The sequence below is a fragment of the Perognathus longimembris genome, chromosome 4 (genome assembly GCF_023159225.1).
Source record: "Perognathus longimembris pacificus isolate PPM17 chromosome 4, ASM2315922v1, whole genome shotgun sequence".
Classification (NCBI taxonomy): Eukaryota; Metazoa; Chordata; class Mammalia; order Rodentia; family Heteromyidae; genus Perognathus; species Perognathus longimembris.
The window spans coordinates 38,524,429-38,539,523 of record NC_063164.1 but is presented as its reverse complement, the minus strand read 5'-3'; the positions used below and the strand labels follow the sequence as shown (position 1 = coordinate 38,539,523).

The following is a 15,095-nucleotide window of genomic DNA, read 5'->3' as shown; positions in this document are numbered from 1 at the left end:
AATTATCACCTCTATTCTCCCTAATTGTAGACTAATTCACTTTCAATCATGTTGGGTTTGACATACTTTGGGGACACAGAAAAACAAATTCACTGGTTTGATGAGATCCATAGATGTGGCATGGAGGCTTGATATCTGAAGACTTTGGAATGGTGTAATCTTTGATGTAATGCATTTCAATGTTACATATTAAAAGTAACAATTGATATTTCTATATATCAAAATTATTAGCATTTTTACTTTAGAATCACACATATTTTGGCTTACCTATCTGAAAATATAATAAAACTCACAAATATCTTCAGCTACATAAAGAGTTAAATTCAAGATGTAGAACTTAAGTAATCAAGTTGGAACAAATAATGTTATAAAATGAACATTGGAAGTAAACTGAAAATATTTAGGCTAAACTCATATGTGATATGTTTAAGACATACTTTATTAACAGTTTATTCAATCATAGAAAATCCACGTCTTTTACTTTTTATCAATAATGCTACTCTGATATTTTAAAGGCTTGGATAGGACAATCTTGTCTTATTGTCCTTGTGAGTAATCCCATTGAATAATATTCATTTGTAAGCCACTATGTACATGATGTAAGGTATTTGCTCCTTGTCTGAAAAATATGTTGAACAAAATCTACCAAAGCAAATTACCTTTCTGTATTGGTAATTGAATAGACCCTAATAAGTTCAAAGGAATTCCACAAAACAAAAGCAACTGACATGAGAAAAGCGTGAATTTAATTTTATGCTTTGCTGAGATACATGACCAAAATTGTGTGCATGGCTTGTCCTTGGAGGTGGCTCCAGCTGTTTATTTTTAAATAAAAAAAAACCAATGGAGCCCACAAATGCAAGTCAGAATAAAAAGTCTCTTGAGACATGAGGGGCCCTACAAGGTCTTGTTTAAGAACATGCAGTTTTACAAGGCATTGCAGATACAGTATGACAGGAGGGCAGTGGAAAGGCACTGGAACAATGTACTTTCCTTCAGAAATGGGAAATCTAACAGCTAAGTTTTCACAAAATGGTATGGATGAACAATCTTTATTTTTATAGACTTTTATAGAGAAATTTTTAGCACCATCATTAAAGGTAAAATAAAAATACTTGTTAGCCCTGCCTATCTCCAGTCTTGGAATAATTACAGAAGCATAGCACCTTTCAATATCTAAAATATAAACAAGAATAGAAAGTCCATCCCAGCTTCCAGAGATGAGGTAGCTCATGCTAAGAAATGTTGGGTCATTTTTCCTATAAAAGTTCCAAGGCCAAAGAGACTAATTCCAATAATCACATTTGATTAGTCAGCTCGACAATGTTTCTCTGGATCTTTTCTTCATTATAGGCTTCAATATAATGATTCTGTACAGATGGAAGTCTCAACTTGGGTTCTAGACCTTTGCTTATAAAGATGACTGTGTCAATTAATTTGTATTCAATATCCTCTTATATAAGAAAATAAAAACGTCTAAAATGGTGTTTTGTGTAACTTCTATCCATTTTGATAGGCTATCAAAAGGGATAAAAGAATATTAAATTTGGATGAAAAATAAATTTGAACATATCAGCCCTTAATAAAATTTCAGAATATGAAGAAATTTCACTGTTTCTAAAGTTACATTTGTCTATATATTATTTTTGAATGAGTTAAAATGTGTACCAATTTAAGATAATGACAAACTGACATTTTTACAGATTTTTTGAAGAATTTCTGTAATAGAAATGTAGTATAAAGACATGTATGTGGGTTTTTATCACAAGATTAAATTACATCGAGTTAATTTTTCATTGATAATTTGGGTATGAGAGGACACAAAAGGGCCCTGCTTGCTATTTTCTTCAAGCTACAGCCAAGCAACATTAACGTGTGTCATGGTTTTTGTATACCCCACTCATTAAGCTACCTGCCAGGAAGGAGAATTTCCTCATAAATACTAAGATATCTTTCATTGCATTGAAATAAATTGAAGAAAAGAGACATTTATTTAATCAGTTTACTTTTCTTTTCAGGTTGTCATTGTCATTGATCAGCTTAAACCTAAACTGCTGTATTGAAAAATACTTTAAGTCAATTAAAACTTGAGGATTGCAAGTAAAATAAATATTCTGAAGGAAAAGGAGGCCAGGCACTTCAGACCATATGTACAATGCTGATGAGGGGTCAGCCATTACTTCAAGAGTCTCAGGATCAACTTCTAATGGTCAGTTTTTGTAAAAGGTGATGGTCGTCATTGATTGTGGTGCTCATTGTTGGTGTTTCTGGGCTTGTGTTACATGAAACAAACTGGCCCAATTTCAACTCCAAATTCCTGGTCTGTGCTGCCAATATCCACGGGGGCAAGATCTATAATGGGCAAACGTGCCACATTTTGTGTTCTGTATTCAAAGACCGTCTTGCCCACATTTCCATTTCGCTTCTGGAATTAAATATTGCAATTGGTTAATAGTATATACAACTTTTCCCCTCAAAATTTTCCATTTTAGACTGAAACTTCCCCCAGATAACTTGTAGAATGTAAAAGCAAATTATTTTACAACACTAAATATCAGACCACTCACTGGTCATGTAAATTGAGGAGCTAGCTTACATGGCAGACCTTTCTGCTTTGAGTAAATTCATGTCTTTTTCTTTTGTGGTTTCCACCAAATCAGTAACAAAATAAATTATAAGAAGCTTCTTTTGGTTATTCACAAAAGAATCTGTAACTCATCATTCAACATACATATATGCATATGTATATACACACAAATGTATGCATGTATATACACATATGTATATATACATGTATGCATATATATCATATTTGTGGGAAAAGGTAGAAATCAGTGACTGGTCACACACTTTAGAATCACAGTTTTGTATATTTGGAACTGAGATACTGCAGAAGAACCAAACAGAGTTGAGGAATATGTGAATGAAATCCTAGGAGTCCAGTTCTTCCTTTACTGTTTTGTATTAATACTTCTTACATTTTGTGTGCTAATAGACATTCAAGTTCACCCTAAAAACCAGCTATGAAAAATGCAGATGTGCTTTTATAAAGGGTGAAATTGCCCATACTTCAACTGCCATGAGAGTAATTTTAATAGAAGTGAATTTTTTCTTCAACTGGATCAATGTAGTTCAAATAGTACTTACAGAGCAAGTATCATGAAGAACTGTATATCTAAATCTAATGTTCCCTTCTCCTTTGATTTCCAAGTCATTTGACCCTTTAAGGACTACAGCTTTCTTGAGGCTTTTGGTTTGATCATCCATGTATCCTATACTGTTTTTGCAGATGTAAGTAATGTTCTGGGAGGCTTCTTTTGATAAAAGGCGCAAGAAGGTCATCTGAGTAATTGCTGTGTTCAGTGACTGATAGTCTCCATAAGTAAACTAAAAAACAAACAAAACAACAAAGTGTTAATACAATCTGAAAGGTTTCACATTCCTCACTGTTATGTGACACATAAATTGAATTTAGCCAAATCAATTATTGAGAGTATGACTTTGTTGTTATAGAATAAACTATTCTTACTATACATATAACACATATAAAAATATCTGAAATGTCAATAATTTTCACAAGTAAGAGCCTCTCCTTACTCCCTCAAATGAGTTGTTAAAACCAATAACAGTGATCATTTTTACATAGAAAAACTAAATGATTTAAAACACTGCTTCAATCATGTATTATTTCATATCTCATTTACCACCAATCTGAGTTAGAATTAGAAATTAATGGTTATGATAAAATATTGTGACATAACTGTTATATACTCATAAAAATATGAATTAAATTTCTGGTTAGCTCAAGCAAATTATCAATAATTTCCTATAAACTTTTTCATTTTCAACTCTAAGCTTTGTTTTCAACATTCTCAACTGAATTTTCCACACAAAATAATCATTCTAATTAAATTTTGTTTCCAGTACTTATAGTTGAGTTTTCATATTCTTTGCTCATTAACTAATAGCAGATCCTTTCATGTCTTGTAAAGGCACATATGGTTTCACATAATCTTGTATCTAAGCATGGGTTCTGGTGAAAGGTGAGGAGCAGAGGTAATAAGAACTTTTTAGAGTTAGGCTGCTACCACCAGTTTGATATGAAATACCCATATCGGACTATAAAAGATCAAGGACTGATGAGATTCTGAATACTTCCCCATGATAGAACTCAAAACAACATGAACACTATTCATGTAATTATAAAGTAAGTTTCAATAATGCTACAAAATTTACAGAAGTTTTCAATTTTTGACATGTCATCTAATTCATCACTTACCATGTACTATGCATTATTATGAACACACTGACATAGAGATAGCAAAACTGAAACTCTTGAAAATTGTCGAATTTATAAGGCCCAACGTCAGTAAAAGATTCAACTAACAGTTTTCCAGGCTTCCTGATGACTGCCTTTCAATTCTGTTAAGACCCCTACAGTCATATTACACACACACACACACACACACACACACACACACACACACATACACACACACACAAACACAGAAACTATTTTAATAATTTTCTGTATTCATCAATGGGAAAAATCACAATTCAAAATTGGTGATAGTTAGCCAGGCACCATTGACTCATGCCTATAATCCTAGCTACTCAGGAGGCTGAGATCTCAACATTGTGGTTCTAAGCTAGCCCCAGTAGGAAATTAATGAAACTCTTATCTTCAATAAACTACTCAAAAAAGCCAGAAGCAGCACTGTGGCTCAAATGGTAGAGCACTCACTTTGAGCAAAAGAAGCTCAGGGACAGTGCATAGGCCCTGATTTCAAGCCTCAGGACAGGCAAAAAAAAATGGTGATAATCTCATAGTAAAACTTAATTTATGTAATGTTTCTGTGATTCTAATTAATAAAAATATATCACTTAAACAGAATGAAATACACTTCATCAAAAAGAACAGCATAGCTTTCTTTAACATGCTAAAAGTATACAAAAACTAATATAAAGTACAGAATACAATTGTGAGTAAGCATATTAAATTACCTGAGATCCTCTGTTCATATCAAGACCATACCAAACAGGTTTATTGTCAGGAGATTTGCTTGCCCACCAGGTTTTACGTGGGATACTGGATGGGTTTGCTGAGATACAGGTTTCTCCTGTGTCCATGTTGCAGTAAACTTTGATTGCATCTTCAGCAGAACCCTGGTTAGGATCAATCCAGTATTCACCTATTGTCCAAAATCAAAGTAATGAATAAATTAAGATTACCTTAAACATTAGTAGTCTCCAAAATGAAAATGAGATGTTATTATTATATTTTATCTTACACTATTATAATGGATTTGATTGATACGATATTATATTATAATAAAAATCAGTTATGAACTCACTGATTCAGGGCATATTTTAAAGAGCATCTGATACCCTTAAAGGAAAAAGTAACTGTTAAGAATGGAGGGCCTTTCTATATATTAGATGCTGTTGCAAGACATTTTGCCAAACCATATACTTAAGCTTTCAAACATCAATGTGAAGAAAATGTTATTATCCCAGGAAACAAATAGTATCATCAAGACATTGGTTTTGTCAAAATAAATATGTTCCCATTAAATTTATAAAGCCAACATTAAAAAAATTATTATCATAATAATAAGGCATTATCAAAATTATAAAGTAACTATATGAATTGAACTACAACAAGAAGCTGTGAATCATCTCTAAAGTTAATCTTTTCATATACATGAGATTTTCGAAGCAAGCTATGCCAAGGCATTGCTTGGTATGTGACATACAGTCAAATAAACAAATGTATTTGTTCATATTTGTATGTATATGCTTGTATGCAAATATAGGCAAATATATCAATATTAAATTTTAAATAAAATGAGAATATTGGAAGGCATAGAGACGAGACTAAAACTGTCTTTTCTTCCACAATAACATTTGTTGTCAACGTCATTTCCAAGTTAACTGACACTCCTAAGCATATCACAGTTCTTTCCTATGGTGTAGCATTCCTCTTTTCTAGTTCTCATTAATTATACAAAATGGCCATATTAGGCAAACTGTAAGTACCAATCATGGAACTGTGGTGGAATCACTATTCCTTCCCAAGTGCCTTAGAATCTCATGATAATATCATCCTGCCAGCAAAGAAGCAAATCCTAGATATTTAGACTATATTAAAGGAATTCCATGTCCAAATAAATACAGGTAGTACATATACTTGATTTGGCTCTCAGTAATACAATAGATGTTAACTTGTTAAAACAGAATTCATAAAGATATATATATATACACACACAGATATAATATATACCTATAGTATATTTAGCCATGCTTCAGCAATTCTTTTCAAAGTATATATCAACAGAGAGAGCTGTTACTCTACAGAAATTACCACTATTTTAGAACTTGTAGGTACAGATAAAATTACACAATTAATAGAATGTATCATCCATGCAGAACATGTCATCTGGCTCCATATTTTTTCATGTTAATTGACTCTTTCCACTACTAAATTATAAGCTCTGTGGAAAATTTACTCTTTCTTGTGTCTACAATTAACTATAAAGCCAATAAAATATTTTGGAACACATTTAAAAATAACACAAATAGAAACAATGTAACTTATTCCAGGTCTGTCCAAGGCTACTCACCACTCTGCTTTGTGGAATGGCAAAGCTTTAAATCATCACAAGTCCGTGCTGGGTGCTTCTTGGAGCCATCAGGGCTTCGCATGGTCTCAATCTGACTACTGAGTGACTTCAGGGTGGCATGGACACCTGGATCAGTTTTGTTTGTGTCATCAGGAGCTGCCTGGTCTTCAGTAAACTCTGGAAGTGGATCTGGCATGTTCTCATCATAGTGGCCCATAATGTCACCAAGAGCAGCTGTAAGGTGGCCAGGGGGGCCGGGAGGGCCAGGTGGACCAGGCTCACCAGGAGGACCCTAATTGCAAAGAAATTGAAAAGGCAGTGAATACATTGCTTTATGCAATTGGTTCCTACACTTCTGATATTTGTATATATACAATGGGACGTGACAAATGGAATACAATCAGGATACTGGGGATATTTTTGTAAGAAGATGAAGCTGGCCTATTAAGGCATAGAATTCTAAAGATGGGAAGTGATCCCTGTTCTTCAGGCAATGCATCTGCAAGTCAGCATCTGATTTTTTGTTGTTGTTGATCCTCTTGTATATCCCCTTCCTGTGGTTGTCCCCACGCTATCACTGTATCTTATCTGAATACCCTGGATACTAGAACTAGGGAAGGAAAAGGAAATATCAAAATCAAGAGACAAAGGATAAAATGACAAACGACTCCAAAAGCAATACTTGCAAAACCATTGGGTGTAAACCAACTGAACAACTCATGGGGGAGAGAGAAAGGGGGAGGGGGAGGGGGGAATGAGGGAGGAGGTAACAAATTGTACAGGAAATATACCCACTGCCTTATGTATGAAACTATAACCCCTCTGTATATCACTTTAGCAATTAATAAATAATTATTCAGAAAAAAAGAGTAAAGCACAAAATATTTGTTTTGTGGTCTAAACTGAAAATTCAATATATTTTATGTTAAGGATATGCAGATATATATGTTAATGTCAAAACTATTTGGAGCAGGGTACCATTAAAGTGTTCTAAAAGTAATTATGGATACAAGCTGAACAAGGACTGTAGTGGTGATATGGGTGCTGCTTCTGAACAATACCAAGATAACATCCACAAGAAAATCTCACTTTGGATCTCTAATTCCTAATCAAGGGGAAACAACACAGTCATTTTATTACTCATGATGAACATAAAAATTCTCCATATTAAACAGAATTGAAGGAAGTTCCTTTTAACCCTTTTATTGACTTAAAAAAAGAACTCTCCTGCCAAATGAGAGCTTCTGGAATGAAAGGGAGAAACCAGAAAAAATGTTGCAGAAATGATCAAAATGGTCATACACACAAATGGCCTCTGTGTCTCACAAGAAACCAGCAACAAGCTGGTTGGTGGTGGCTCACACCTGTAATCCTAGCTACTCCAGAGGCTGAGATCTGAGGATCGAAGGTTCAAAGCCAGCCTGAGCAGGAAAGTCCATAAGACTCTAATCTCCAATAAACTACCCTGAAAAAGCCAGAACAGGTGTTGTGGCTCAAGTGGTAGAGCTCTAGCCTTGAGCACATACAAGCTCAGGAACTGCCAGGTCCTGAATACAAGTCCTAGGACTGGAGTGGGCAGTGGCAGGAAGAACCCAGAAACTTGGAAGAACTACATAACAATCTGAAAAAAATGGAGACTCCACATCTCATGAAGCAAGCACAGCCCTGGGATTCAGGAGCTGCAGTGCTAACATTGGCTTGCCTACTTTTTTTCATGGCTACAGATAAGTTGCTTAACTTTTCATGTTAATGATTTCTTATTCTTAAAGGGATATTTTATGTTCAGCTATCTCCTCCTCCTCCTTCTTCTTCCTCCCCTCCCCCCTCTTTCATCATGAGGAATTTATACATTCTTTTACACTAATCTCAAAGGAAACGATTTTTTTAATGCCATTTCTAATGACATTTTTCAAATGCCAGTGAGACATAAAGAGAGACAGAAAAATAAGCTTTCTGTTTTGTTCACACAAAAATAAGTTAGAAGCCTTTTTTAACAACAGGAAACATAAGCTTATTTGACTTCCATAGTAAAGAATAAGGATTTAGTATGATGGAGTTTCTACTGAGGAGCAACAACAAAATAGAAGGTAAATCAGTCCTGAGAGGACACAGAAGCCCATACACAAATGTACACCAAGTGCTTTCTCAGGGGAAAAAACTGGGAGATGTATGCTAGAAGTCAGAGAAGGTACAGACTAATGCAGTTGTTAGCTTTAATACTATTAGAAGTTTTAACTGAAATCTTCTGTGAATACTTACAACAGAGAAAACTTCAATCTCATGTACTTCATTTTTTTCTAGCATTTATGAAGCAATAAGCATCACAGCTATTTAAACATCATCACTGAATGCAAAGCAACATTTGCATAATTATAATTTTAAATATAATCCTAATTTATCATTTGCTCTTCTTGATATAATAAATTAAGGTTTGGGTATCTTTTGTTTCTATTTTATAGACTCTCCTTTACAACTCAACTCTCAATAAATCTTCCTATAGTTATGTTTGAAATAGTTACCTACACAGACTAACTGTGTGACTCTTAGGCTTGTTTCAGAGTCCCCTGAGTGTCTTGTATATCAGGCAACACAGACAGTATTTATTGGTGGGAAGCCAATCCACTGGCATCAATACAATTTCTTACATGCAAACCCTGTGACTTTACCTCTGGTCCTGCTTCTCCTACACTGCCCCGCACACCCGGTGGTCCAATGGGTCCCAGTGGTCCAGGGTTCCCTTCTTTGCCTGAGGGACCAACTGGACCTGGAGGACCCTGAAAGAAAATAAGATTGCATTTTAGGTACTGTGTAGAAAAATTCTGCAATGACTCTCTTCATCAAAAAACTATTTGCATTGTATAGATTTAGTGATTACAATGATATCCTAGATTTCTCAATAACTAATAATGGTCATATAGTAATTCAAAGCATTCACAAATTCATCAAACATGAATCATTCTTCAATCGTGCATGGTAAAAGATCAAGACTTCAAGCACTTACATCATGAACTATAACCACATAATAATAATTGTCTCTACTATTCTCAATGTTATATATGGAATATTATAGTTATAGCAGTATTATTTTACACTAATTCTTATGATTTGTTATAGAATTGTTCCTGTAGTCTAAATGATTACATGTGCCAATTATCGTTTGGCTCTAAATGACTTAGAAGAGGTAGAATAAACATAAGTGAAGCATTTCTAAATACTTGAGGGCTGGGAATATGGCCTAGTGGCAAGAGTGCTTGCCTCTAAATACTTGAAATATGGTTCCATCTTAGGATTTTTCTCCCATACACATTACTTCTGAGAAAATATTATATTTTTAAAGGGAAAAATAAACCCACATCTGAAATCTTTATGAATAGATCCAATTATGTCAACTCAAAGAAGAAAATTTCAAAGAAAATTTAAATTATCGCAAAGTGATTAATTGAATGTCAAATATATATAAGTATTAGGTGGAAGACTTTAATGTGGGCCCATATTATAACATTTAATATGCCATATTTAGGATATTTCTCCTTAAAACTAATTGCTCTCTGGTTTCTCTCACGTATTTGCTGCCACCTCAGAGACTATATATAAATTCCATGTTCAATACGATGCAAATGATATTGAAGAATTTGTATTGTGTTATCAAAGGAACTATTATTTACTTCTGAAACTGATTTATTTTGATTACTTACTCTAGGGCCAAAAGGGCCAGGGATCCCAGCACTGCCTTGCTCACCATTGGGACCCTATATAAAATAAAAGTTTTAAACATTACTAAAATATTAATATCTTGCATTCTTGTGTCAGTTTTTCTAAATATATTTTATTGATTCAACATCATGAACTATTAAGTCATCAATCCTCCATGTCTCCATGTGTTCACCAATGTTAAACATCACTATAGGAACATAAAACTTTTTGCTTAAGTTCTCCCCCTCAAAATATATTCCATATATACAGGCAACTATATTGTGTAACTGGGTATTTATAAAGATAAGGTTGAAATTAAAAGGAGATACAAAAGCATCCATCTACTTAATGTACTGATAAGTGTGTTCCAATAGACCTGAGTGTTTTCCCATGCAAGGAATAACAGCATGTAAAGAAATAACTTACAGGGGGTCCTGGAAGACCCTGAAGACCAGTGAAGCCTCTGTGGCCCTTCTGACCTCGGTCACCCCGATCTCCATTATCTCCTTTGTCCCCTCGAGGTCCTTGTGGTCCCTAAAAATAGAGCAATGGCATAGATAGCAGAGTTCAAGTCACTGAACTTTTAGAGTTGTATTTATTGCAATTTACTTTATTTTACATGGGTGAACATATTTTACTTTGTTTTACACAAATGAACACAATTACTTACTAAATAGCATTAGGTCCAAAAGCTGTGTCTATTTTTTTCATGGAGCAGTAGGTGGTCAGTGAAAAAAGGAGCACATAATATTGCTTTCCTAAAGATTCAGTTTTTGAATATTTATCCAATGTTCATACTAAAATGTGATACTTTTAAGTTTGAGCTAACCTATCATCAGTTAAAAACCTATCACATATTGCTATCATAAATAGACTTTATGGATGAAATCAAGTATAGTCTTAAGTTTTCTTGAAGAAGGAAATGTTTGTGAAATCTATAGAAGTAAATGAACTGATGGAAGGTGACAGCTGGGAAAGGGGAAATTTTTGAGCATATAAAACTGAAATGTCAGTAAACCTCTCTCATTTTTTAAAAAGCAACCCTGTGGGGCCATCATCAGACCTTTGATATCTATATTCCAAACGAGAGCCCATTCCTGAGAAAATACAGAAATAGTCATAATGATGATTGTTATTTTGTTCTACAAGCTGCACCTATAGAAGAGGTGAAAAATCATCTGATAGATCTCAAGTGTTTTTTCATTGTTCCTGATATTGTTTTGTTCTGCTTACTTTTCTTTTTTTTAGCTCCTAGGAAACAAAAACAGCTGCATCGATTCATTAAGTTTCCCTACAACACCAGTTTGTCTCACATTGAAATGGATGGCATTATCAAATCAACTGGCTCTTAGGTCCAAGTTTTCCCCTACTAATTTAAGTTTTATTTTGCTTATTTGTTTTTGATTTGGATTTCTATATTGTCAGATAGTACAGAGCCTTTTTATAATAAAAAACAAAACCAGATTTCATTCACTGTGCAGCAATGTAAAATTAAATACCAAAATTAGTCTGAATCTTTTCAATGGAATAATGTAACAGGGCTTCATTGACATAAATTTAAAGATATAGTTGTTCTTCCTGAATAAGGACATTGATAAATAAGTGTGAGAACTATGATTTACTAATTTGTACATAGGATAGAAACAAAATAGAAAAACATCTGTATAATGATAACTGACCTGAAAGTGATTATAAACATCAAAAAGATCAAAACATAGAGAGGAAAGTCTAACAGAAAATGAAACATAATGTTTGAATAATTCCTTTCAAATTACAAACAGTTCAAATTCATTTTTTATAAGATTTTTATCATAAGTCAGAGAAAAATAGTTATTCCTATTTTGTACTTGGCTTTTTCTTATATTAACACTTAAAATCTGTAATACATTATAACTTGCATAACTTACATATCACAACATGATCTTTGCTTCTATCTCCCTATAACTTAGTACCCATTGATCATTCTTTCCCTGTGCCTCTTATTTTTGACTCCTCAGAAAATACTTTTTCTGTGAGAGTACATTTTAAAAAGAAAACATATTTATCCAAGAAATAAAAAAAAAGAAAACAGTACTTACAGGTAAACCACGTTTCCCAGCTCGGCCAGGTGGTCCTATAGGACCTCGAGAACCCTAGAAAAAATACACACAGATTAGTTTTTTAAAATAGTTATGCATATATTATATAGACACAGGACATTAAAGAATGTGCTTTCAGTGTAATAGTTGTGTGACTTCTGAAATCTGATGAGTGTCCACATGTAAGAATGTGCTAACTCCAAAAATTCTTCCTCTAAAATAATATATAAAGATCACTGGAGTTGACCATGAAAAGGTGTTACTTGCTTAATTTGATTCATTTTTATTACATTTCCTGTAAATTAAATCATCTTTAGTTTTTCAAAATTAAATGCTCTTAAGATGGTAGATTCAAGGGAGACCTCAACTAGTGTAATTCTTCAGAGAGGCAAAATCAAAGTTCAGAAAAATAAAACACCAGGAAGCAGCTACAGGAGCGGGATGGACTGGGCTCAAGGGGGAATGGATAGGCACAGAGGAGAACAGGGGAGAATGCAGACAAGAATCCAATGCAAATCCTACAAAAAACAGTGAGGGAAGGATGAGTAGGGGAGCGATAGATGAGAATGTTGAAAGGGTGACATTGACCAACATGCACTATATTCAAAAACTGCTTTGTTAAATGACAACTCCTTTATACAACTATACAATTAAAAGAAAGAATAAAACTAAACTGGGATGGAAATTTGTAATTACCTGTTTATTATTCTTTGCATGAGTTCATGACCGAGTGCATATGAATGACTGTTTGCAAGCATTTGTTTAACTTACGGTGCAGTATATTTTTGTCCACCATTGTCAGTGTGCAATCAAGCCCCTCCTTACCGGCTCTCCTCTCTGTCCTGCATCTCCTGGTGAACCAACAGGGCCAGGAGTTCCTGGGGCTCCCTGAGAACCGGGCAGACCTGCAGGTCCAGGATCTCCACGGTCACCCTGAAACAGAAGTAAGCTTAAAAATTATTCTTTTTAACAGTTATTCTACCATGAAAATACTCTATATATTAATTCTCTAACCACATTATGAAAAATACCTGTTAAACATTTAACTTATTATTTCACCTAAGAATTTTCCATATACATATTCAGTAATAAATCCAACTGATCATATCCCTTCAGTGGTTCCCATCCCCCCTCCCTTCATTCCACCTTTTGCTCCCACAGTCAAGATTATTAGAGTATAGAAGACCAGCCATTCTCAATCTGGACTGTCTGTAAATTTGTAATACATAAAGTCTTTCCACAAAAAGAGTGAGCAAAAGAAAAAGTTGAAGGAAATACACCTTCCAGATTTTTAATCTGTTTTTTTCAGAAAACTGTTTATATTTCCAGCATCTTTTCCCTCTTTTTCTTTAATAATTGCCCCTTTCACATTTTATGAAAGAAGAACTGACACTGTACCATCTGCTACTTAACTATAGAATGTCTGAAAGAATAAATAGGTCTAGGCACTAAATCAAGTGTTGTTTCTAGAATACAGAGTACACTTGCAATTAAGCTAAGAGAAATTTACGAAGAAATTTGTTTCTTATTTTATCCAGATTATCCCTAGAACAAGGCTCCAAATATTTTCTTCTTAAGAAGTCAGAGGTGAGATAATTGTGATATAAACATGTATAACTATAATTATTTTACTTGAAATGGAGCTATATTTCATTTTCTTGCAGGAATTCACTACTATCTGACTAATTAATTTGGCAATAAGGATAAATTTTGGTAGCTAGGTTAAATAACAAGTACACAATAAATTAAAGAAGCTAAACTGGCAACTCCAAGGTTTGGGAAAAAATACATTTAAAGCCCCCACACATTCACAAATTATCAGGAACTACCTCCATTGTAACTATTTAACTTTGTGATTTAAAACAAACGAGACAGTAAATTAAAAACAGTGCCAGGGACCACATACACTTCCAAAATTATTTCACAGGGTACCTCAAGCAAAACTTTTGATTGTGTAGCTAGTTTCTTAGCAGATCAACTCTCCAAATTAAAAGTTTTTAGCTACAAGTCCTTTTGCTAATTAGGAGCCTTCAATACATTAGAGCCACTCCATCTTAATAGACTTCAGAGTGGCATAGTGTGTAGTGGAAGACAACTGTGCAAAAAGACTGATCTAAAAGGACTGTTAAAAGGACTGAACAGCCAGAGTTGAAAGAATTTTCAGTTCAGCATATGTCTAATTTTAAACACACCAGGAATGCATGGTGTTTAGAAAGCACATGGCTATAAATCATTCACTTTAGTGGGTGGGTAGAGAAATCCATGTCTTATAGTTCTATTTGAACTTTCATACTTTTATGAATAACTTTGCAACTTAGAGAATTCCATATGTAAATATCCTCATACAGAGCTTTTATGTTGTACCAGAAAAGAACACAATTTGCTTCCTGATTTTTCTTACAAGTGTTGTTATAATTTGCCACTTTCTTTAAACACTGTTGATTTAAAATATTTTTAAAACTCATGACTTTACAAAGTTTTGTTATGGGTTGGACATGATGGTTCACACCTGTAACCCTAGCGATTCAGGAGGTGCGCACAGAAGGACTAGTTGAAAGCCAACCAAAACAAAAAAGGCAAAGTTCTCAGAAAATTGGGGATGTGGCTCAAGTGGCAAAGTTCTGCTGTAGGATCTGAGTTCAGTTCCCGGTAAGACACAGAGAAACACACAGTAAGGGGAGGGAAGGGGAGCATTATTAAC

General features: G+C 34.1%; 1 protein-coding gene across 1 annotated transcript in view; it reads right to left on the bottom strand.

The window, feature by feature from the left end:
- Positions 1-724: 724 nt before the first annotated feature.
- The window catches only part of Col5a2 (collagen type V alpha 2 chain), a 136,091-nt gene continuing 121,720 nt past the window's right edge, over positions 725-15,095 (bottom strand). Inside the window, exons 46-54 of the mRNA XM_048345108.1 lie at positions 13,220-13,327; positions 12,395-12,448; positions 10,743-10,850; positions 10,319-10,372; positions 9,290-9,397; positions 6,624-6,915; positions 5,005-5,192; positions 3,148-3,387; positions 725-2,425 (exon numbers count right to left, since the gene is read on the bottom strand). Coding sequence (XP_048201065.1) covers positions 2,279-2,425; positions 3,148-3,387; positions 5,005-5,192; positions 6,624-6,915; positions 9,290-9,397; positions 10,319-10,372; positions 10,743-10,850; positions 12,395-12,448; positions 13,220-13,327 — 1,299 coding nt within the window. The 3' untranslated portion in view covers positions 725-2,278. The remainder of the gene's footprint in view (positions 2,426-3,147; positions 3,388-5,004; positions 5,193-6,623; positions 6,916-9,289; positions 9,398-10,318; positions 10,373-10,742; positions 10,851-12,394; positions 12,449-13,219; positions 13,328-15,095) is intronic.